At 43.0% G+C, this 25,340-nt stretch overlaps 1 protein-coding gene across 8 annotated transcripts in view; it reads right to left on the bottom strand.

Annotated features, from left to right (window-relative positions):
• Positions 1 to 25,340, bottom strand: part of LOC112258340 (peripheral-type benzodiazepine receptor-associated protein 1) — a 168,107-nt gene that overhangs the window by 129,239 nt on the left and 13,528 nt on the right. Inside the window, exon 1 of one of the 8 annotated variants that reach the window (XM_024432659.2) lies at positions 15,372 to 16,803. The exons of the other annotated variants lie outside the window; for them this stretch is intronic. Within the exon in view, the coding sequence (XP_024288427.1) occupies positions 15,372 to 15,671 (300 nt within the window). The 5' untranslated portion in view covers positions 15,672 to 16,803. Of the gene's footprint in view, positions 1 to 15,371; positions 16,804 to 25,340 lie in introns of those variants that run through there. 8 annotated transcript variants of the gene reach the window in all.

Below are 25,340 nucleotides of genomic sequence, written 5' to 3'. Positions count from 1 at the left end.
GTATAGCTTGTAAGTGCCAACACCTACAAGCTCCAGCAATGAATTACATTGGAGACTGTGTGGGCAGCACTCTTACCTGAAAAAGATGGTGCAGCACAACCCAGAGACAAGCATCTCCTATCCCCTGATGTTTTGAAAGCAGAGTGAATCACATAAGGGGTTTATAAAATCATGGGAAGAGAACAGGACAGCATGTATAGCGATACTGATCTGAAGGGCCCAACTCCCAGGCTAGAGGCTATGGTTGTTAAGGGTTTAACACTACACATATTCGTACGTTGCGTGGTATGCCTCAAGTAAATCTGATTGGGGGAAAAAAAGTTAGGCTATTCCGATAAAGCAACTAGAGCCTATGCACACATTGTAATAAAAATTATAATCTTAAATGGCGCATTTCAAACTGTCCTTTTATGAGGCGCAGCCGGGAACTAGTTATGTACGAGGACGGGGGGTGGGATCAATAAACCAGCAGGATTCTCAATCATCATTTAATAGTTCTAGTTTGGGAACTGCTCAATGAGAAAACCAACAAAATATTGAAACAGACCACAGAGTGTGTGAAATGTAACATTTTCAAAAGCAACGGGTCATCTTTCATTTAAATGTACATTTAAATAAGGTTCTGCAAACTTTTGTCAAATCTAACAGGAACTGGTTGTGGTGTAAAAAAGTTTGATAAATAAGTAGTGCATCAAAAAATGTGTAGGGAAAGCACTGGAGCAGCAGGGGAGGCCAGAGAGAGACAGAGCCGCAAGAGACAGAGAGGGGAGAAGCAGAAGAGAAGAAAATCGACAGAAAAGAGAGAGGAAAGATGAAAGCAAGATGAGGAAGTGAGAAGAAACAGGAGAGGGAGAAGAAAGGAGAGAGAAATTTGTATTTGATTAGGATCCCCATTAGCTGACGCCAATGGTGACAGCTAGTCTCACTGTGTTCCAAAACATTACAAAAAAATACAGACAAAATACTATACATACATTTAAAAACATTAACATGTAGTGTTTGTGTGTGTGCATCTATCAGTTACACACGTCAGTACATACACATAACAAGTCGGTCACATGGGGAGAGGCTTTGTTCCGTGAGGTGTTGGGTTATTTGTTTTTTGAAACCAGGTTTGCTGTTCACTTGCGCTATACGAGATGGGAGTTCCATGCAATCATGGCTCTCTATTATACTGTATGTTTCCTTGAATGTGTTCTAGACCTGGGGACTGTGAAAAAAAACCCTGGTGGGGTAATTGTGTGTGTCGAGAGAGAGAGAGAGAGAGCGAGAAAGAGAGAGAGGGGAATTCTGGAGCCTCGTTCTACTTTTCTCTTCCCATGGATCTAAAGTGGGTCAGCTGAGAGCTGCCTGTATGACTGGCTGTGGCATCAGTCACACACTCACTTAACACCTCACACCACTGCCTCTAAGGGGCTGGTGGGGAAAAAATGAATAATAATAAGTGTCACTTCGTTACATTCTGTGATTATGCTAAGCCTCACCTCTGCATCTCTTCTGCAGCAGATTCTGAGAGGAAGTAGGCTTTTAAGGCAATGCCTATGCGAGGATAGTCAATAAGATAAGAGAATTCGATCAACTCTACAATTAAATTTCTACTTTTTCAGTCAAAGAAAGGAGCAGAGGAGAGCACAAGGGATGGAGTTAGATTGATGTGTATGTTAGGGATGTTAACAGTTAATCTGTTAGCTAATGAAAATACATTTGGAAAGTCATGCTTATAGGTTAATTTAGTGGAATTAAATTGGCCTGTGTATTTCTGTTAGTCTTCATGTATCTTATTTATCACATACGCACAGACAATTCTGGTTCCAGGATGATGTTTCTGTATGCAGTACTGCCACTCTGCTCATTTGTAGGTTAGTGACACTTACCTGATATCGATGCATTAAAAGAAATTATTACATTTTACGTTACATTTTCTTTCACCAACTTATCTTATTCTTCTTATCTAAACTTGGGAGGTGAATTGATGTCATGCAAGGTTGTAATGTCTTCTACATCGTTTTGGTTATTTCATGGTTTACAGCTTCGATAACCTGGAGCCTGGTATTGTTGTCGCCAAGGAGCGTTCGACCTCAGTCGGAACCAGGTTTCAAATGCTTGGTAACGCCGACATCATTCCTCCCATAGATGGCCTGCCTGTACAAGCACCACCTGGACTGGACACAACTAGACAAACTTTTTTTGAGAAGATCAGGGAGTTTTGCAACGAAGAGGCTATGGACATCACATGCCCTGCACCAAAGTCAAGGGCAGGACAGAAACAGGCTCTCCAAATATAATTCCCTTTTTCGGACCATATATCAGCACTATCTGCAGTGCCTCTATTCAAATGACTCTCTCCTAATACACACACCATACGGTGCTGCTACTATTTATTTTTATCCTGCAGCTCAGCCACTTTACCCCTGATTGTATGCATATAACTACCTCATCTATCACTGATATTGTTTTTGATATTGTTCTTATACATACTGTATATTATTTTATTAATATTGACATTTTTCTGTTATTGCTACTGTACAAATAACCATTTGGCTGTATCGTTTACACCTTCTTTGGAGAGCCATCCACTGAGCAAGATGTGGCTGGGGGTTATAGCATTTCTTTCACATGACTCATCAATTAAGACAAGTGTGTCTGGGTAAGCATCACTTTTAGTCTTAATCTTTACTACACTACTCACTGTTCAGCACATGACTTAATGTGAATCCTTAAAAAGATGGGTGGGGCTGGCCTAAGGTGTGAACAATGCTGAATGGGCATACTGGAGAGCTCTCCTTTTGTGTAGGTACCAAAACATTCAAAGGCCCTTTTCTCAACAGTGAGTTTACAAGTTTAGCAACTTTCAAAGCAGAATTACTTTCCCATTGTTTCTTGAAAATGCAGTGTATGCTATACCATTTTGTAGCCAGGAGTCTCTACTTTTATCCAAAGTAAAAAACACTATTTCAAATGTTGCTACATAACACTGATTTGAGTCAGTCGGTCACATATGCCAGAGAAATCTGGATTTCTCTCCTCTACTTTTGGTTTTCATAACATTCTTTAATTGTCCAGAAACCAAAGGCACAATCCTATTCATATTAGCAACTCTTCCTAGTTGTTCCATCTTCAGATTCCCCCTTTATTGGTTTTACTTTAACCCTTTTTTTGTGATATCCAAATTGGTAGTTAGTCTTGTCCCATCCCATTTTGTGATATCCAAATTGGTAGTTAGTCTTGTCCCATCGCCGCTACAACCCAATGGGCTCTGGAGAGATGGTCGAGTCATGCGTCCTCCGAAACATGAACCACGCTCCTTAACAGCCCGCTTAACCCAGAAGCACCAATGTGTCGGAGGAAACATTGTTCATCTGACGACCGAAGTTGGCCTGAGGGCGCCCGGCCCGCCACAAGGAGTCACATGAGCCAATTTGCATTTAGGCAATCCGTTTGAAAATTACGTTTCACATCGTCTGCATCTACCTTTCCCGATGGCCTCGGAAGAAATGGCAGCAGTTTTACGGGCTTCCAACAAATTGTGCTCTTATGTGTAACTTCTTTTGTACATACAGAGCTTATGGAAATCAGGACAGTGATCACTCACAGCGGAATTGACAAAGAATATTTCTTCAACAAGCAAGACGCATAGAACATTCTCGAAACACCCGACAGGGCCATCATCCCCGTTATTTGCAAGAGGAAGCGACACCAGTACAGAGGACAAGTAGCCGGATGCCTGGTCAGGACCTGGAAAAGGCGAGTGGGAAAGCTGCAGTTACCGTCAAAATGACTCGCCAACGTGCAATCATTGGACAATAAACTAGACGAGGTACGATCACGAATATCCAACCAACGGGACATCAAAAAACGTAATATCCTATGTTTCGCAGAATCATGGCTGAATGACAACATGGATATTCAACTAACGGGATACACGGAACAGGGGGAGGGGGGTCTATGCATATTTGTAAACAGCTGGTGCACGAAATCCAAGGCAGTTTCTAGATTTTGCTCGCCTGAAGTAGAGTATATTGTGATAAATTGCAGGCCACACTACTTGCCTAGAGAGTTCTCAGCTATACTTTTCGTGGTTGTTTATTTACCACCACAGACAGATGATGGAACTAAGACCACACTCAGTCAGCTGTATAAGGAAATACGCAAACAGGAAACCACTCACCCAGAGGCAGCACTCCTAGTGGCTGGAGACTTTAATGCAGGGAAACTTAAATCAGTTCTACCAAATTTCCATCAACACGTTAAATGTGCAACCAGAGGGGGGGGAAAAAATCTAGATTACCTGTACTCCACACACCGAGACGCGTACAAAGCTCTCCCTCGTCCTCCATTTGGTAAATCCGACCACAATTCTATCCTCACGATTCCTGCTTACAAGTGAAAATTAAAGCAGGAAGTACCAGTGACTCGGTCTATAAAAAAAGTGGTCAGATGAAGCAGATGCTAAACTACAGGACTGTTTTGCTATCACAGACTGGAACATGTTCCGGGATTCTTCCGATGGCATTGAGGAGTACACCAGATCAGTCACTGGCTTTATTAATAAGTGCGTCGAGGACGTCGTCCCTACAATGACTGTACGTACATACCCCAACCAGAAGCCATGGATTACAGGCAACATTCGCACTGAGCTAAAGGGTAGAGCTGCCGCTTTCAAGGTGCGTGACTCTAACCCGGAATCTTACAAGAAATCCTGCTATGCCCTGCGACGTACCATCAAACAGGCAAAGCGTCAATACAGGGCTAAGATTGAATCATACTATACCGGCTCCGACGCTCGTCTTGTGGCAGGGCTTGCAAACTATTACAGACTACAAAGGGAAGCACAGCCGCGAGTTGCCCAGTGACAAGCCTACCAGACGAGCTAAATCACTTCTACGCTCGCTTCGAGGCAAGCAACACTGAGGCATGCATGAGAGAATCAGTTATTCCGGACGACTGTGTGATCACGCTCTCCGTAGCCGACGTGAGTAAGACCGTTAAACAGGTCAACATACACAAGGCTGTGGGGCCAGACGGATTACCAGGACGTGTGGCCGGGCATGTGCCGACCAACTGCTGGCAGATGTCTTCACTGACATTTTCAACATGTCCCTGATTGAGTCTGTAATACCAACATGTTTTAAGCAGATCACCATAGTCCCTATGCCCAAGAACACAAAGGCAACCATCCTAAATGACTACAGACCCATAGCACTCACATCTGTAGCCATGAAGTGCTTTGAAAGGTTGGTAATGGCTCACCAAACACCCCCTCCTGCCCTTTCCCACCTGGACAAAAGGAACCTGTGAGAATGCTATTCATTGACTACAGCTCACTGTTTAACACCATAGGCCAGGCACATTGACTAAACCAACACCCATCATTAAGTTTGCACTGATCCTCAACACTGGACAACAGTAGTAGGCCTGATCACCGACAACAACAAGACAGCCTATAGGGTGGAGGTCAGAGACCTGGCTGGGTGGTGCCAGAATAACAACCTATCCCTCAACGTAACCAAGACTAAGGAGATGATTGTGGACTACAGGAAAAGGAGGACCGAGCACGCCCCCATTCTCATCGACGGGGCTGTAGTGGAGCAGGTTGAGAGCTTCAAGTTCCTTGGTGTCCACATCACCAATAAACTAGAATGGTCCAAACACACCAAGACAGCCGTGAAGAGGGCACGACAAAGCCTATTCCCCCTCAGGAAACTAAAAATATTTGGCATGGGTCCTGAGATCCTCAAAAGGTTCTACAGCTGCAACATCGAGAGCATCCTGACTGGTTGCATCACTGCCTGGTGCGGCAATTGCTCGGCCTCAAAGGGTAGTGCGTACGGCCCAGTACATCACTAGGGCTAAGCTTCCTGCCATCCAGGACCTCTACACCAGGCGGTGTCAGAGGGAGGCCCTAAATTGTTAAAAAGACCCCAGTCACAGACTGTACTCTCTACCGCATGGCAAGCGGTACCGGAGCGTCAAGTCTAGGACTTCTCAACAGTTTTTACAACCAAGCCATAATCAAATGGCTACCCGGAGTATTTGCATTGTGTCCCCACCCCCCCAAACCCCTCTTTTTACGCTGCTGCTACTCTCGGTTTATCATGTATGCAGTCACTTTAACTATACATTCATGTACATACTACCTCAATTGGGCCGACCAACCAGTGCTCCCGCACATTGGCTAAATTGCTGTGTGTCCCACCCACCACCCCCTTTTACGCTACTGCTACTCTCTGTTCATCAAATATGCATAGTCACTTTAACCATATCTACATGTACATACTACCTCAATCAGCCTGACTTATTTCTTTACCTACCCATTGTTCACCTAATACCTTTTTTGCACTATTGGTTAGAGCCTGTAAGGTCTACACCGGTTGTATTCGGCGCACGTGACGACTAAACTTTGATTTGATTATTTTCAATTTAAAACTTTTCAGCCAAAGCGAGCAGCAGAGCACTAGGCAGTGATTGAGTCAGATCAATAAAACAGGCTCTGTGAAACACTGCCAAACCAATCCAACATCCATTCCTCTACTCATTATTTTCTGTGGGCCTGAGCTGTAACTGAGGCATCACGGCCTAGATGAGATGGACAGCTAATCAGATAACATGATTCATTGTGTTCACATGGAAAACCCAGAACCGTGACACAGCCAGTGGAAAGCCATTGATCGAGTGATGACCTCAGCTCACTACACCTTGTGCTGGATGGGTTGATGCTCAAAAGTAGAAATGTAATTTGGCATCAAGACAGGTGCTTTGAGTTTAGACCACCAAGGAAGGTCTGCTCTGACATCTATCCAGCCACAGGTCACACCAGACTAACACCAACACCAACCACCTACAGTGTCACTAAGACTGACAGACAACTGCCTGTGGAGTCAGAAAGTTGCAAAATGGAAGGGGGATGAATTAGATTGAGACAGCGAGATGAAGGACAGGATTTTTTTTTTTTTTTAAACAAGATTATTCTTCAGAATATGAGACTGATTCATTCTGTTTGATGAACACAGTGGGTGAGAAGGAGGGGTGTGCATGTGTGTTCTTGTGTGGTGGGGGGGCTCAGGAAACAGCACTGGGGGGCTTATATAGTCACTCCTATCCCCTAGCCTCTCACTCAGGCGTTTCATCAAACAGCCTCATAGCCCCACCATGTTAAACACATCCCCTAAAACTACTCTTCAAAGCAGATCATAAAAACAGTGGCCAGCAGTGGCAAACAATAGCAATTTGACACCAAATTTAAGTACTCTGCGGATTTTAAATCTTTACCATGACCACATCACCCTGACTTATACAGTTCAAACCGTTACTGATACAATACAAAACACAAAGGTGTTAGGTCTAGCATCTGTGCCTGGCTGTGTGGGGGAAAAAACTACAAAAAATAACATACCAAACCCTCTAAAAGGATTCAGGATTGAGAAGGGAGACAAATTTGGCTACAGTGAGAGACTATGAATCATGAATAGTGCCCTACAGCAATGCGAAAAGCTTTTGAAGCAGGCAGGCAGGACACATTTAGCTGACTGGGATATGGAGCTAGAACGTTCTATTGCGCAACAAAACACTTTCACATTGTAATTTTGTCATTGTGCATGGTCATAAAAATAAATACACAAACCGATGATATACATATTGGAGCAAATAAATCGTCAAGATGTCGTCAAAAAAATAATTTGTGCATTAATTTCCCTGTATGCTTGGTCTACTCTACAGGGAATAAGGAAATGTACACTCCCCTACTTCAAATAAAATTGTATTTGTCACATAAGCCGAATACTGTAGACCTAACCGTGAAATGCTTACTTACAAGCCCATAACCAACAATACAGTTCAAGAAAAAGAGTTAAGAAAATGTTTACTAAATAAACTAAATGGGGGGAAAAAAAATCTGTAAAAAGTAACAAAATTACATAACAATAAAGAGGCTATACGATTCATTGTGCTGGGATACAGGTTAGTCGAGGTAATTTGTACATGTAGGAAGGGGTAAAGTGATATGCATAGAAAACAAACAGTGAGTAGCAGCAGTATAAAAATAAAAGGGGGGGGGGGTCATTCGGAAAGTTTTCAGAACCCTTAACTTTTTCCACATTTTGTTACGTTACAGACTTATTCTAAAATTGATTAAATTGTTGTTTTTTCCCCTCAATCTACACACAAAGCAAAACAATGTATTTATTTTTTTCTTCAGACTTACAGTACCAGTCAAATGTTTTAACACACCTACTCTTTCAAGGGTTTTTCTTTATTTAACTATTTTCTACAATGTAGAATAACAGTGAAGACATCAAAACTATGAAATAACACATATGGAATCATCTGGTGACCAAAAAAGCGTTATACAAATCAAAATGTTAGATTTGAGATTCTTCAAAGTAGCCACCCTTTGCCTTGATGACATTGCACTGTTTTGGAATTCTCCACAAAGTAGAAAATAGTCCAAATTAAAAAAAGCCCTGGAATGAGTAGGTGAGTGCAAATTTTTGACTAGTACTGTATATATGACCCGTTTCAGGAAACTAGGTGTATATGTCGCAAGTCACAACTTCACCGAAGAGCCATTTGAATTTGTTTTGTGTTGCCTACCCTTACCACCTGGGGCCGGCCCGTCAGGAAGCCCAGGATCGAGTTGCAGAGGGAGTTGTTTAGTCCCATGGCCCTTAGCCTAGTGATACTCTTTGAGGGCAATAGTGGTGTTGAACGCTGAGCTGTCGTCAATGAATAGCATTCTCACATAGGTTTTCCTTTTGACCAGGTGGGAAGGGGCAGTGTGGAGTGCGATTGAGATTGAGTATTCTGTGGATCTATTGGGGCAGTATACAAATTGGAGTGGGTCTCGGGTATCCGCGATGATAGTGTTGACGTGAGCCATGACCAGCCTTTCAAAGCACTTCAAGGCTACCGACATGAGTTCCACCGGGCGGTAGTCATTTAGGCAGGTTACCGTCGCATTATTGGGCACAGGGACTACGGTGGTCTGCTTCAAACATGTAGGTATTACGGACACGGTCAGTGAGAGGTTGAAAATGTCAGTGAAGATACTTGCCAGTTGGTCTGAGCATGCTCTGAGTACACGTCCTGGTAATCCGCCTGGCCCTGCGACCTTGTGAATGTTGACCTGTTTAAAAGGTCTGGCTCACATCGGCTACGGAGAGCGTAATCACACAGTTGTCCGGGAACAGCTGGTGCTCGCATGCATGCTTAAGTGTTGCTTGCCTCAAAGTGAGCATAAAAGGCATTTAGCTCATCTGGTAGGCTCGTGTCACTGGGTTTCCCTTTTGGTCCGTAGTAGTTTGCAAGCCCTGCCACATCCAACGAGAGTCAGAGCCAGTGTAATAGGATTAAATCTTAGTCCTGTATTGATGCTTTGCTTGTTTGATGGTTCGTCTGAGGGCATAGCGGGATTTCTTATAAGCGTCCGGATTAGTGTCCCGCTCCTTGAAAGCTAGCAGCTCTAGCCTTTAGCTCGGTGCAGATGTTGCCTGTAATTCATGGCTTCTGGATGGGATATGTACGTACGGCCACTGTGGGGACGTCGTCGTCAATGCACTTGTTGTTGAAGACGGTGACTTGTGGTATACACCTCAATGCCATTGGCTGAATCACGGAAATGTCTGTATTAGCAAAACATTCCTGTAGCGTAGCATTTGGGTCATCTGACCACTTCCATATTGAGCAAGTCACTATTACTTCCTGCTCGAGTTTTTGCTTGTAATCAGGAATCAGGGGGATAGAATTATGGTCAGATTTGCCAAATGGAGGGAAAGGGAGAGCTTTGTATACGTCTCTGTGTGTGGAATAAAGGTGGTCTAGAGTTTTTTTCCCCCTCTGGTTGCACATGTGACATGCTGGTAGAAATGAGGTCAAACGGATTTAAGTTTGCCTGCATTAGAGTCCCCGCCACTAGGAGTGCAGCTTCTGGATGAGCATTTTCTTGTTTGCTTATGGCCTTATACAGCCTGTTGAGTGTGGTCTTAGTGCCAGCATCGGTTTGTGGTGGTAAATAGATGGCTATGGATAATAGATGAGAACTCTTGGTAGATGGTGTGGTCTACAGCTTATCATGAGGTACTCTACCTTAGGCGAGCAATACCTTGTGACTTCTTTAATATTAGACATTGCGCACCAGAAAAAAAATCTTAGTCCAGTTCAAGGTGAGTAATCGATGTTACGATGTCCAGAAGCTCTTTTCAGGTCATAAAAGAGATGAGCAGCAGCAACTTTATGTACAAAATAAGTTACAATGGGAAGAAGAAAAAAAAATAGCACAGTTGGTTAGGAGCCCGTAAAACAGCAGCCAATATACATATTTATTTGGACAGTGAAGCTAAAACTTAGAATTTGGCTCTATACTCCAGCATTTGAATTGAGATCAAATGTTTCATTTGAGGCGACAGTACAGAATGTCACCTTTTATTTGAGGGCATTTTCTAATATATCTGTTTTGCCGTTTAGAAATGTAAGCACTTTCTATATCTAGTCCCATTACTGGAAGGTGGCATTTGGAAAAAAATTCACATCTGTGTGTGCTAAAGTCGTTTACTATTCGATCCCATATTCCTAGCACGCAATGATGAGTGCTACATCAAGCTTGTGACTACAAACTTGTTGGATGCATTTGCAGTTTGTTTTGGATGCGTTTCAGATGTTGTGCTCAATAGAAATGAATGGTAATAATGTAGTCATTTGGAGTCCCTTTTATTCTAAATAAGAATAGGTTTCTGATCACTTCTACAATAATGTGGATGCTACCATGATCACAGAAAATCATGAATAGAGGCACTAAGATCATACCCCCCCAAGACATTCTAACTTCTCACCATTACCAATAACACGGGAGGATAGCCTTTTGAGGGGGGGGGGTATTTATACCTCTGTACCCTTCGCACACATCATTATTATTTAAATAAGAAGGTGACATTCTATACTGTTGCCTCATATGAAACATTTGATCAAAAGCCCAGAGGTTTATTGGTGATCCAAAGGAACGTCGACAGCATCACCTCACACAATAGACTCCTTCCTTTTCTACACACACCTCCTGAATAATAGGCTGCTGTAACAGCTGGGTGGGGGTTGGGGGCTATAATGTCACACGCCGCGCACGACACACAAGGCTGGAAATGGTAAAGGGGAATAAGGACATGCACTAGGTTGCCCACTCTGCACCACATGTAACCAGAAAATAAATATAGTAATCTCTAAAAAAAAACTGACAGAACCTCCCATCTTAACAATACTTAGGGATCACCCCCCACTGGGCTGAAAGGTCCATCAGATAATTGCTAATGCATCATTTAAATGCTCCCTCCCTCTCAGCTCCTGTGGCCAGATGGCCATTCATCTACCACCACATCGCGTGTGTGTCTGTGTGTGTGTGGTGCAGTATATTTGTTTTCTATTGAGACTTAATTGCTTTGTTTACGAAGATAAGCAATGGCAGAGAGGCCAGTGACCAGCATCCAGTATCCTGAGAGAGCGCGACAGACATCCCCCATTGACAGATCATTTTTTAGCTCTGAAATACTCTGAAAATCCCAACACGAAAAACTGATTTTAAGACCAAAAAGAAAAAGCTAACCTGATGTACTTGTACAATGGGCTTTTAAATATGAATGTTCCTCCAAAAGCTGAGTAGTCTGGTTTCACTCCCTTTGCAGGAAGACGGAGTGCTTCTGTTCCTCTCAGCAGATATTTGGGAGGGAGGAGAGAGATGTCATAGTGGGGTCAAGCTGAGACGGGCGGGGGATTGTCCTACCTCACGACTGCCACACACGAAAGCTAGCTTCAAATTCTGCTCATCAAAACAAACCGTCTCAGGGGAACTCACATGGAAGATGCTCTCTTCTGCTCTTCAAACTCTCCCTCCATCCCACTATCCATCCCTCTCGCCCTCCCTCCACCTCTCTCTGCCCCATCCTTCCCTAAATAAATCACGAAGTGATTTGTGTTTGATCAAAATCATGTAAGCTACCCATTAAATCTCTCCACATAAAATGCAATTGCCATCTAGCACACTACAGTTCAATAAAAAAAAAACACCAACAGCAATTCAGTTCCATATGAAAACAGGCTACTGATGCTTGGAAAGAGCCTAGTTATTTTCTCATGTTTTGTCAATTGCTGCTAACCCCAGAATCCAATCATAACCAGAATCCAAGCTCTTTCTACGCTAATAACCTATTAGTACATATTCAGAAATGTTGGGACACAGAAAGGTGACACGCACAATACAAGAAAACACTTACTGTGTCTAGACTGTGTGTATGAGTGTGCATAAGAATCCTTGATGTCCCGAATGGCACAGCAGTCTAAGGTACTGCATCTCAATGCTAGAGGCGTCCCTACAGACCCTGGTTCAATCCCGGGTTGTATCACAACCAGCCACAATCGGGAGTCCCATTGGGCGGTGCACAATTGGCACAGCGTCATCTGGGTTAGGGGAGGGTTTGGCAAGGGTGTCATAGTGAAATAATAATTTGTTCTTAACTGACTTGCCTAGTGAAATAAAAGGTTAAATATAAATAACGTACACGTGCCCCCGTTTTTAACACAACTGACTTTATCACCATGTCACTCACCCTACTAGTAACAGTCAACTTGCTGCGAGTAGAGGCCAATTATGAGAGAGATCTTCTGGGTTCCAAACTTCCCCTTATTGACCTTCAATGGAAGTCTGCAACAGTGTTAAATATGGGTTGAGGTCAACTCTCTTGCTAAGTATTCGTTTTTTGGGACGGTATGGCAGTATGAGAAAGTTTGTTTCTGAACAAGAAAGGTTCTTCATGTTTTATGAGTAGTGCATGACCTTAGGATGGCAACAAATTCATTCTACAGCTGAAGTCAGAAGTTTACATACACTTAGTTTGGAGTCATTAAAACTCGTTTTTCAACCACTCCACAAATGTATTTTTAACAAACTATAGTTTTGGCAAGTCGGTTAGGGCATCAACTTTGCGCATGACAAGTAATTTTTCCAACAATTGTTTACAGACAGATTATTTCAATTATAATTCACTCTTTCACAATTCCAGTGAGTCAGAAGTGTACATACACTAAGTTGACTGTGCCTTTAAAAAGCTTGGAAAATAACAGAACATTATGTCATAGCTTTTTCTAAAGCTATGACATAATTTTCTGTTATTTTCCAAGCTAGGCTAATTGACATAATTTGAGTCAATTGGAGGTGTACCTGTGAATGTATGTCAAGGCCTACCTTCAAACTCAGTGCCTCTTTGCTTGACATCATGGGAAAATCAAAAGAAATCAGCCAAGACCTCAGGAAAAAAAATTGTAGACCTCAAGTCTGGTTCATTCTTGGGAGCAATTTCCAAACACCAGAAGGTACCACGTTCACCTGTACAAACAATAGTATGCAAGTATAAACACCATGGGACCACGCAGCCATCATACCGCTCAGGAAGGAGACGCGTTCTGTCTCCTAGAGACGAACGTACTTTGGTGAAAAAAGTGCAAATCAATCCCAGAACAGCAGCAAAGGACCTCGTGAAGATGCTGGGGGAAACAGGTACAAAAGTATCTATATCCACAGTAAAACAAGTAATAAATATCGACATAACCTGAAAGGCCGCTCAGCAGGGAAGAAGCCTTAAAAAAGCCAGACTACAGTTTGCAACTGCACATGGGGACAAAGATCTAACTTTTTGGAGTAATGTCCTCTGGTCTGATGAAACAAAAATAGAACTGTTCGGCCATAATGACCATCGTTATGTTTGGAGAAAAAAGGGGGATGCTAGCAAGCCGAAGAACACCATCCCAACTGTGAAGCACGGAGTGGCAGCATCATGTTGTGGGGGTGCTTTGCTGCAGGAGGGACTGGTGCACTTCACAAAATAGATGGCATCATGAGGAAAGAAAATTATGTGGATATATTGAAGCAACATCAGTGAGGTCGCAAATGGGTCTTCCAAATGGACAATGACCCCAAGCATACTTCCAAAGTTGTGGCAAAATGGCTTAAAGACAACAAAGTCAAGGTATTGGCATGGCCATCACAAAGCCTTGACCTCAATCCTATAAAACATTTGTGAGCAGAACTGAAAAAGCGTGTGAAAGCAAGGAGGCCTACAAACTTGGCTGACAAACTCAGTTACACCAGCTCTGTCAGGAGGAATGGGCCAAAATTCACCCAACCTACGTTTGACCCAAGTTAAACAATTTAAAAAACTGAGTTTAAATGTATTTGGCTAAGGTATTTGTAAACTTCCGACTTAAACTGTAAGTGATTTTAATAGGCTACCTCCATTCCAATGGTTTTATTCTCAAACAAACTAGTATAAAACTAACAGTGAAGTCAGACAGATAGGGGCTATAAAGCTGAAGCATCCGTTTAGAACGTTTTCTCATCACCAACTATGGTAGTGAGAGAAAGTCTAGTCGAGGGTAGTGGTAGAGGATGGAACTGAGTGAAACTGGGCCGATATTCTGCAAATGTTCTCTCAAATGTTTCAGTTACCAAAGCTACAATAATCTGTTACGATTATAGTGCAGTACATTTTGGAGACTTGATGCTTTGCCAAAGTTTTACATGTTGTTTAGCAGGACTGCAAGGTCGAATTGAGATTGTGCACACTTAAGGAGGCATTCCCTAACAGAAATATGCAAATCCATACTACAATGCGCCAATAGGATCTTGCTAGCTCATGCTTGGCTTTGCCCACCTCCTTGCTTGTTCTGACCATAATGCTTCATTTTCTCCCACTGTAAACAATCTTGGGTTAGTTATAAATATCTTTGGTGAAGTAGTCCAAATCGTAGAAGTTATATTCTTTTTAAACACTGTATAAAAATACCTTAGACAGTACTGTAAAAAATCCATACCGGTATGTGGCTCCATACCGTCATTCACAATATATTACCCAGCCCTGATCCTACAGCAAAACCTGCTTCAGACCAAACTGGCAGTTCATTCATTGACAGACAACCTAAAACAGAAATGCCTATGATAGCACTGACCCAGAAAAACAGAAAGAAAACCTACAGCTAACCTGAGTCATACTTGCAGTCAGACTGGCATTCAAGCAAGATTAGATCAGGACGTTCATTGACAACCTAAACATATAGGCTTAACTGACAACATACTTTTGTAAGGTCCTATGCAGAGTTGCGAGAGAACTGGCCCATTTCAAACTGCAGGAAACCTGTGTCAGATTAGCAGTTCAATCTAATTGACAGACCATCCATGCATGCAACAGCCAATACTTTGCAGCGGTACCGCAAAACTCTAGGGGGTCCTACAGGTGCAGTGTATCTTTTCTGGAGGAATTCTAACTATTTTAGGGATTTAAAAAAAAGGTAGAGATGGGTTACAGGTACACCATCACAACATACTCTAGTCCAGGACTTACCTTGCGAAACCTTTCCACCTCGCAGCCATTGAGGTCCTCATAGAGTGAGTGATGCCTCTTGCCCAGCAATGCTGTGGGTGTCACAGTGGCACGGTCTAGATTTTCCCCGTCCATTAAGTCACCATTGGTAGAAGTAGTATACTGCTGCTCCTCTGTCGTAGTATCCCTCTCCCTGTTCTGCTGTCCTGGGGCCTCAGCCTCTCCACGACTTCTCATTTCCATGTCTGTATCCACTGCAGATGCAGGCTGCTCCGGTTCAGGTTCCGGTGGCTGCTCGGTCCTGGTGCACAGGTCATACATCACTCTCTACTGTCACAAGCAGGCAGTGCATTGGCAGCAGAAATCAATAGGCCCAACAGGGGGGGCAAGGGCGACACAATCTTGTCATTCACTGCTGGAGGGGGGTGGAGGTTATCATGGATCAGCCGCTACCAAGGATAATCAGTTTTTTTACCCTGACACCCTCCTGTCCCCTTCTTTCTCTTCCTCGATCTTCAGTGAGTTTACAAAAGGGGTGGGGGGGGTGTAGTAACTTGGTCTGAGCTGAGTTTAAGTGTCCGACACCGACACGATAAGATCAGTAAGCTCAGAGATGTAATTACCAGGCTCATCAGTAACAGAACACAGCCACCTCATAAGTATGTTAATGTAGCTAGTCGGACCCCTAAGATGGCGCTTTCACGGTGACAGAAATAGCACTAAGTGGTAGACTTCCTCGTTGTGTTCCTTTTATCAAATATTCCATACAACATATCCAAGAGAGAACCAGCTCAAGACAAAAATCCAGAGAGCTGCTCCTTTAAAATTTGAACTTTTAGGGGGGGCTGGAAAAATGCCCTCAATGACGTCTCCCACAAAAAAACAGTCTTCAAATACTGCAGGATATTGTGTATTCACGACAAACACTTCTTACGTCCATGCACAGACACCAAACAATGAAGCATTTGCAGTAGAAATTATGCAATGATCACGCATGTACTTCCCCGTGATCCTATTTGATTAGAACAGTGAAGCATGCAGATTGATTCCGGGTCCTACTTGCTAGGTTGACTGAGGGAGGCTGCCTCCCCACTCCACAGAGGGATGGATCGGTCATTGTTGCGCATCCACAAATTGGAACAGGAAAGGAAAGCCTAGTAATTAGCAGTACGTACGTCGCTTAGAAGATGAGCTTGACTCTGGCTCTCTGTGACGACAACACAGAAAAATTACTGCTGGTATAGTGTGTGTGAAGGCATACAAGATCAGGTGAAAATGACTGGTTTAACTAACAGGTCCAACCTCCTCTCCAGTCCCCTCTCTCCTGCTCTGCTGGCTGAGATGCAAGTGGTCTCCAGCTGTGCCGGTCTCCTTGTTGACGCTGCTGCTAAAAACAACGAGGCTCAATGAACTGTCTAATTCCCGTTTCCCATTTAACAACACAAAGTTGAAGGAAGATGACCAAATGAAGGGGAAAAACAAACTGTGTGACTGTGTGCGTTTGTGTTCATGAGAGGAGGAGGGGGTGGGAAGAAAGGGATTCTATCCTCCTATCACATCAAGACAGCCTCTGGGAGGGGGCCAATCACAACTGCAGCTTCGAGTTGGTTTCCACGGAGATGACGATGGAATGATGTTGCTTGCCTATTGATTGTCGAAGAGGAGGCACACACACTGCTACACAGGAAGGCTGGCTGAAGGCAGAGCGATGGCATACTGTGCACACACACACACAAATACCAACATACACACAGCGTCACCGTCACACTCAGGTGTCTTGCGAATTAACTTGACATATGATCCTGCAGCTCAGCTGGCTGAGATTCATACCTATCGAAGCTGAGAGTCAGACCATTCAGCTACTTTACTAATTGCTTCTCAATTGTGCAAACAGAGGGAGAGAGAGTACTCCCAGGGAGATGAACACAACCCTAGGCAGACTCATAGCCAAGCATGAACTAACCATACAGTCAATAGTCCAGACAAATTGGGGTGAGCTGCTGAAGTGAAAACTCTGTCCTGGTTTATAGCAGGCAGCAACCTGCTGACTGACTTATGTACTGTAGTTGTAGCTAGACAGAGGGGAGAGTTGTAAATGCTGCAGTGGCCGTCCAATGAATATGAATCTCATTCCATGAGGAGGAAATGACTCCTTCCAGATTTGGATTTCTAACTGAATGATGGTGGAGCAATATCAGGTCTTTCCCCACATTGACTTGCAGACCTTCCATGTTTAAATAGTACTCTGCAAGCAGCAGATGATCAGTTACCAGACCTACAACCTGGCCCAGAACGCTGTCACTCTCCCATCCCAAGCAACTCAAACAAGGAGACGTGACCGCAGATCAAATCACCCCATTAAGGATTGATTCCACTGGTTTACATAGCATGCCATAGGGTAGGCATGTTTAGAGCGCACGTAAAGAGATTATCTACCAGTAACGTCTCGAAATATGTCAACAACAAAAAACATTGGAATAGTGGTGTAGCCGACCAGCTTATAAACATAACATTGCTGTAGCCTCGTACAAAGTAGTTGTGAATTTAGGGTGCAATATTTGTCTTGTTTTTGAATTTAGCTTATTAGTAATTCAATAATGTATTAGCTAATTATTGCTTAATTCGACCCTCTCCTGGGTATCTACACTTTATTTTGAGGCAAGGCTGGGCATATATTCCAGCCACAGAAATTAGAATCTCCCTTAAAATAAGAGCCTTCCTTCCAAAGTGACTGATCAAGTATTCTGGTCTGTGCTATAATAACAGAAGCTATAAAAAGGGGAAATTCAGCACTGTAATAGATAGTGTATGCATCACTTTTAGCTGCTCTTGCTAGCTGGATCAGACAGATTGGAGCTTGGCTGGCTGGAGAATCCATGCATTTAGAGGTATAGTAATAATACACAGCAGCATGGGTTTGCACGTGTGTCTCTCCACTATTAGGGAGGGTGAGTAAGCGCGTCATCCCATTAAAGCTGATCTATTTCTGGGCACCTGACTGAGTAATCAAAATGAAAATGGCAGCCTGTCGACCTGTCTGAAGCCAAGTTTAAGACTCTGGTCACTATTTCAATTAAACAGAATGCTTTATCACTCCTTCCACAGATCCTCACACCATGCTCCACCAACCCTGGTAGCCTAAATCCCTCAGGAGGACAAGAGGTGTGTGTCATGCAGACAAGGATTTCTCTGCTTCATTCTGTACATCCTGGTCATGACCATTGCAGGGCCTGAGGCACATTGCTAAATCATTTCAATCATTCCTCCTGGCAAACAACAAATTCTGTAGGAGACATGTTTATTGCATGTCATAACTAATCGCCTCTCCAAGAAAATGGAAAGTGAATTCCATAGCCTATAGCACCTAAAGGGAGAGCAAGAGAGCATCCCTCTCCAGACAAAGACAGAGCAGATGCACCCTTTCCTTCTCACTGCATTTCACCCAATTTTCTCATCAGTTAAAACTTTAATTACACGGCACTGGAGTGAGCGTGACCTTGGCAATGAATGGAACCAGCCCGGACATGCTCTCCTCTCATACAGCCCCAATCTCCCACCCGCTCTGCGTCAGACCTCTTTCAATCTTTAATTGAAACCCGACTGGGGGCGGGAAGCACTGATAGGAAAACAACAGCCAGAGAAAAAGAGCAAACATGCAAGACAACTGGGTAAATCATTTTGATTTCAATCCGTTTTTGACAGCGCCCCTTTTGATTTTAATGAAACCTTCCATACATATTTGCATATCTTTTTCCATACCTTTTGCATATCCCACCCTTCCATGAGACATCTAAAAGTGCATTTGGAAAGTATTCATTCCCCTAGACTTTTCCCACATTTTGTTACATTACAGCCTTATTCTAAAATGGATTAAATATTTTTTTCCCCTCTAATCAATCTACACACAATACCCCATAATGACAAAGCACATTTACATAAGTATCCAGAACCTTTACTCAGTACAGCCTTGGTCTTCATGGGTATGATGCTACAAGCTTGGCACATCTGTATTTGGGGAGTTTTTCCCCATTATTTTCTCAAGCTCTATCAGGTTGGATGTGGATCGTCGCTGAACAGCTCTGACTAGGCCACTCAAGGACATTCAGAGAGTTGTCCCGAAGCCACTCCTGCATTGTCTTGGCTGTGTGCTTAGGGTTGTTTTTGATGTTGGAAGGTGAAACTTCGCCCCAGTCTGAGGTCCTGAGTGCTTTGGAGCAGGTTTTCATCAAGGATGTCTCTGTACTTTGCTCTGTTAACTCTTTCCCTCAATCCTGACTAGTCCCCTATTCCCTGCCGCTGAAAAACTTCCCCACAGCATGATGCTGCCAACACGCTTCACCGTAGGGATGGTGCCAGGTTTCCTCCAGACGAGTACAATCTTGGTTTCAACAGACCAGAGAATCTCGTTGTTTCTCATGGTCAGAGTGCTTTAGGTGCCTTTTGGCAAACTTCAAGTGGGCTGTCATGTGCCTTTTACTGAGGAGTGACATCCATCTGGCCACTCTACTATAATGGCCTGATTGGTGGAAGGTTCTCCCATCTCCACAGAGGAACTCTGGAGCTCTGTCAGAGTGACCATTATATATATATATATATATATATATATATATATATATAATGAGAACATGTGACACTTAAATATAGTCCACCTGTGTGCAATCTAAAAAATTGTGACTTCTGAAGGTAATTAGTAGCACCAGATCTTTTTTTAGGGGCTTCATAGCAAAGGGGGTGAATACATATGCACACACCACTTTTCATATTTATTTATTTTTTAAATTTATGAAACAAGTTTTTTTTTTTCACTTCACGAATTTGGACTATTTTGTGTATGTCCATTACATGAAATACAAATAAAAATCAATTTAAATACTGGTTGTAATGAAACAAAATAGGAAAATGCCAAGGGGGGTGAATACTTTTGCAAGACACTGTAGGCGTACAGAGGCCCATTATGAGCAACCATCCCTCCTCTTTTCCAATGGAACGTTGTGTTAGCTAATCCAAGTTTATCATCATGTTAAAAAGACTAATTGATCATTAGAAAACCCTTTGCAATTATGCTAGCACAGCTGAAAACTGTCATGTGGATTAAAGAAGCAATTAAACTGGCCTTCTTTAGACTAGTTGGACTACATCCCAAGATGGCGTAGCAGTCGGATGTGTGTTTTGTCTTGTCCCGTGTAAATAATCGTTTCTCTTTTTTCCATATTTTAATCTCACTTTCAATCTATGGACTGAATATACTCTCCTGCAACCCGCCTCACCTACTAATGTGGTACGGATCTGCTATTTTTAAACTTAAGAACTGGAATACCCCCCATCAGAAGTTAGGCAGCTAACTACCTACTAACTAGTTAGCCACTGCTAGCGGTCTTCACTGTTAACTCAGACACCAGCCAGCCTCAGCTCGGTCAATACCTCCCAGTCTGCACATATCAATCCAGAGCATATCGGACTGCTTTTTCTCTACCACATCTCCGGATTCCTACCGCAAGCTCTGGACCTTTACACCGGATCATGGCAGCTAGCTAGCTGCAATCCGAGTGGCTACTCCTGGCTGACGTCTCGGTCCTGAAGCAAGCACCAGTTAGCCTTGAGCTGGCCTCGAGCTAGGCTCCCGGCTAACCGGAGAGATCCACCAGCTAATTATTGGGCTAAAATACCTCTTTTGCCAATTGGCCTGGACCCTTTATTGACGTCGCCGAAGATCCATTTGCTGGCCACGGCCCACTAGCTTTCTGAACGCCGCGTCTCCAGCTCGCCTAGCGTAGTAGCGAATACCGAACGCCCCCGACTCCCGATTGCTGCTACTTTGGACCCTATTATCACAGCTACCCATGCCTCTCCCTAATGTCAATGTAAATTTGTCATTGTCGTTGTATTTTACTATAGAGCCCCCAGCCCCGCCCTAAATGCCTTAGATAGCCTTTGTCGCATCATCCACACATGCGAATACCTCACCTGGCTTAACTGGTGCCTCCAGAGATGCAGCCGCTCTCATCGTCACTCAATGCCTACATTTACCTCCACTGTACTCACATCCTACCATACCCTTGTCTGTACATTATGCCCTGACTCTATTCTGCCACGCCCAGAAATCAGCTCCTTTTATTCTCTGTCCCCAACGCACTAGACGACCAGTTCTTATAGCCTTTAGCCATACCCTTATCCTACTCCTCCTCTGTTCCTCTGGTGATGTAGAGGTTTACCCAGGCCCTGTTGCACCACACCTATCCCCAAGGTGCTCTCATTTGTTGAGTTCTGTAACTGTAAAAGCCTTGGTTTCATGCATGCTAACTTCTTATGGCTGCAAGGGCAGTATTGAGTAGCTTGGGATGAAAGGTGCCCATATTAAACAGCCTGCTCCTCAGTCATAGTTGCTAATATTTGCATATTATTATTATTATGTCTGAGTATACCAGAACTCATATAGCAGGCAAAAACCTGAGAAATTCCACTTTGTTTTTTTTCTTTTCTACAGGTGGCATATCTTCAACCAAGGTCTGTCTCATTGAAATCACAGTGAGATATGGATGAGTTTTCACTTCCTACGCCTTCCACTAGATATCAGCAGTCAATAGAACTTTGTCTGATGACTAATGTGAAAGGGGGTCGATTGACACAGGAAATAGTCACCACAGCCATGATTAGACCATGCTTTCACCAGGCGCGTTCACAGGGGAAGGACTTGCATTCCACCGCTCATCTGAAGTAATTCTAATTCTCCGGTTGGAACGTTTTTCAAGATATGTAAACATTCTAAAGATTGATTAAGTACATCGTTTGACATGTTTCTACTGACTGTTACAGAACTTTTGGACATTTCGTCAAGTTATAGTGGACGCGCTTTGTAACTTTGGAATTGTTTACCGAACATGCTAACCAAAGTAGCTAATTGGACATAAATAACGGACATTTTTGAACAAATCAAGCATTTATTGTGGATCTGGGATTTCTAGGACTGCATTCTGATGAAGTTCAAAGGTAAGGAAACATTTATCATGTATTTTCTGGTTTCTGTTGACTCCAACATGGAGGCTAATTTGGCTACTGTTCTGAGCGCCGTCTCAGATAATTGCATGGGTTGCTTTTTCCGTAAACTTTTTTTGAAATCTGACAGAGGTATATCTATAATTCCATGTGTATAACTTGTATTATCATCTCCATTTATGATGAGTATTTCTGTTGAAACGATGTGGCTATGCAAAATCACTTGATGTTTTTGGAACTAGTGAATCTAATGTGCCAATGTAAACTCAAATTTTTTTATATAAATATGAACTTTATCAAATGCATGTATTGTGTAACATGAAGTCCTATGAGTGTCATCTGATGAAGATATTTCAAGGTTAGTGATTCATTTTCTTTATGCTTTTTGTGAATGCTATATTTTGCTGGAAAATGGTTGTGCTTATTGTGGTTTGGTGGAGACCTAACATAATCGTTTGTAGTGCTTTCGCTGAAAAGCCTATTTGAAATTGGACACTTTGGTGGGATTAAAACCTCTTAAGCCCACCCGACACGCAGACGTCTCATCTAGCCATCAGCAAATGCAAATGCGCTACGCCAAATGCTAATAGCACTCGTTAAAACGTTGTGAATCTAGCCAACAAGTCAGATTATTAAAATGCTTTTCGGCGAAAGCATGAGAAGCTATTATCTGATAGCATGCAACACCCCAAAATACTTGAAGGAGACGTAAACAAAAGAATTAGCGTAGCCGGCGCTACACAAATAGCAGAAATAAAATATAAAACATTCATTACCTTTGACGAGCTTCTTTGCTGGCACTCCTATATGTCCCATAAACATCACTATTGGGTCTTTTTTTCAATTAAATCGATCCATATATACCCAAAATATCCATCTATGGAAACTGTGTGATCCAGAAAAAAACCGTTTCAAAACGCAACTTCATTTTTTAAAATTAAAGTCGACGATAAACTTTCACAAAACACTTCGAAATACTTTTGTAATCCAACTTTAGGTATTAGTAAACGTTAATAATCTAATCAAATTGATCACGGGGCAATGTGTATTCAATAGCTCCACGTCTTCAAATCATGTTCGGAAATCTCTCTTCCAAAACTTCCTGTCGGAGACCGGAAGGAATGGGCTCTCTCTTACTCGTTTGACCAAGAAACAACGCCCAGGCAATTGACAAGACTGGCGACATCGTGTGGAAGCTGTAGGACTTGCAATCTCAGCCCCATTTAATTTGCTGTCCCATAGACAATACATGCAAGTGGCGCATTGATATTTTTTCCAGTTTTCGGTGATCAGTTTTTCTTGCGCTTTTCGATGAAACACACGCTCCGTTATAGTCACAGCCGTGATTTAACCAGTTTTAGAAACGTCAGTGTTTTCTATCCACACATACTAATCATATGCATATACTATATTCCTGGCATGAGTAGCAGGACGCTGAAATGTTGCGCGATTTTTAACAGAATGTTCGAAAATGTAAAGGGTAGGCTTAACAGGTTTTAACAATGAGGATAGCTTTAAAATGATAAGACAAATGTATGTTTTAGGGATTTTTAATTATGAGATTTCTGTGGTTTGAATTTGGCGCCCTCTATTTTCACTGGTAGTTGTCATATCGATCCCGATATCGGGATTGCAGCTATTACAAGTTATCAGAAGCCTCCTCCCTAAGTTTGTTTTATTCACTGCTTTAGCACCCTCCACCAACCCTGATGTCGTAGCCATGTCTGAAGCCTGGCTTAGGAAGGTCACCAAAAATTCTGAAATTTCCATCCCCAACCACAACATTTTCAGACAAGATAGAACTACCAAAGTGGGCGGAGTTGCAAGCTACTGCAGAGATAGTCTGCAGAGTTTTGTTAGACTATCAAAGTCTGGGCCCAAACAAGTCGAGCTTCTACTTTTAAAAATCAAACCTTTCCAGAAAATAAGTCTCTCGCCGTTGCCACTTGTTATAGACCCCCTTCAGCCCCAGCTGTGCCCTGGACACCATATGTGAATTGATTGCCCCCCATCGATCTGAGTTCGTACTGTTAGCTGACCTAAACTGGGATATGCTTAACACCCCGGCCATCCTACAATCTAAACTAGATGCCCTCAATCTCACACAAATGATCAAGGAACCTACCAGGTACAACCCTAAATATGTAACCACGGGCCATAGATAATCATAACCAACTTGCCCTCTAAAAACACCTCTGCAGTCTTCAACCAAGATCTCAGCGATCACTGCCTCATTGCCTGCGTCCGTAATGTGTCACAGTCTAACCACCACCCCTCATCACTGTCAAACGCTCCCTAAAACAATTCATCAAGCAGGCCTTTCTAATCGACCTGGCCCGGGTATCCTGGAAGGATATTGACCTCATTCGGTCAGTAGAGGATGCCTGATTGCTCTTTAAAAAGTGCTTTCCTCACCATTTTAAATAAGCATGCCCCATTCAGAAAATGTAGAACTAAGAACAGATATAGCCCTTGGTTCACCCCAGACTTCCCTGCCCTTGACCAGTACAAAAACATCCTGTGGCGTTCTGCATTAGCATCGAATAGCCCCCGCAATATGCAACTTTTTAGGAAAGTCAGAAACCAATATACACAGTCACTTAGCTTTCCTAAGGCTAGTTTTTTCAAACAGAAATTTGCATCCTGTAGCACTAATTCCTAAAAACTTCAGGAGACTAAAGTCCATGGAGAATAAGAACACCTCCTCCCAGTTGCCCACTGCACTGAGGCTAGGAAACAGTCACCACCGATAAATCTACGATATTTTCAATAAGCATTTTTCTACGGCTGGCCATGCTTTCCACCTGGCTACCCCGGCCATCAGCAAAAATCTGGATCCCTACAAATCAGCTGGGCTAGAGAATCTGGACCCAAACTTTCTAAAATTATCCACCGAAATTGTTGCAACCCTTATTACTAGCCTGTTCAACCTCTTTCATATCTCCCGAGATCTCCAAAGATTGGAAAGCTTTCGCGGTCACCCCCCTCTTCAAAAGG

The sequence above is a fragment of the Oncorhynchus tshawytscha genome, linkage group LG09 (genome assembly GCF_018296145.1).
Source record: "Oncorhynchus tshawytscha isolate Ot180627B linkage group LG09, Otsh_v2.0, whole genome shotgun sequence".
NCBI classification, from domain to species: domain Eukaryota; kingdom Metazoa; phylum Chordata; class Actinopteri; order Salmoniformes; family Salmonidae; genus Oncorhynchus; species Oncorhynchus tshawytscha.
The sequence above is the reverse complement of the archived record's forward strand: the minus strand, read 5'-3'. Positions and strand labels throughout refer to the sequence as shown.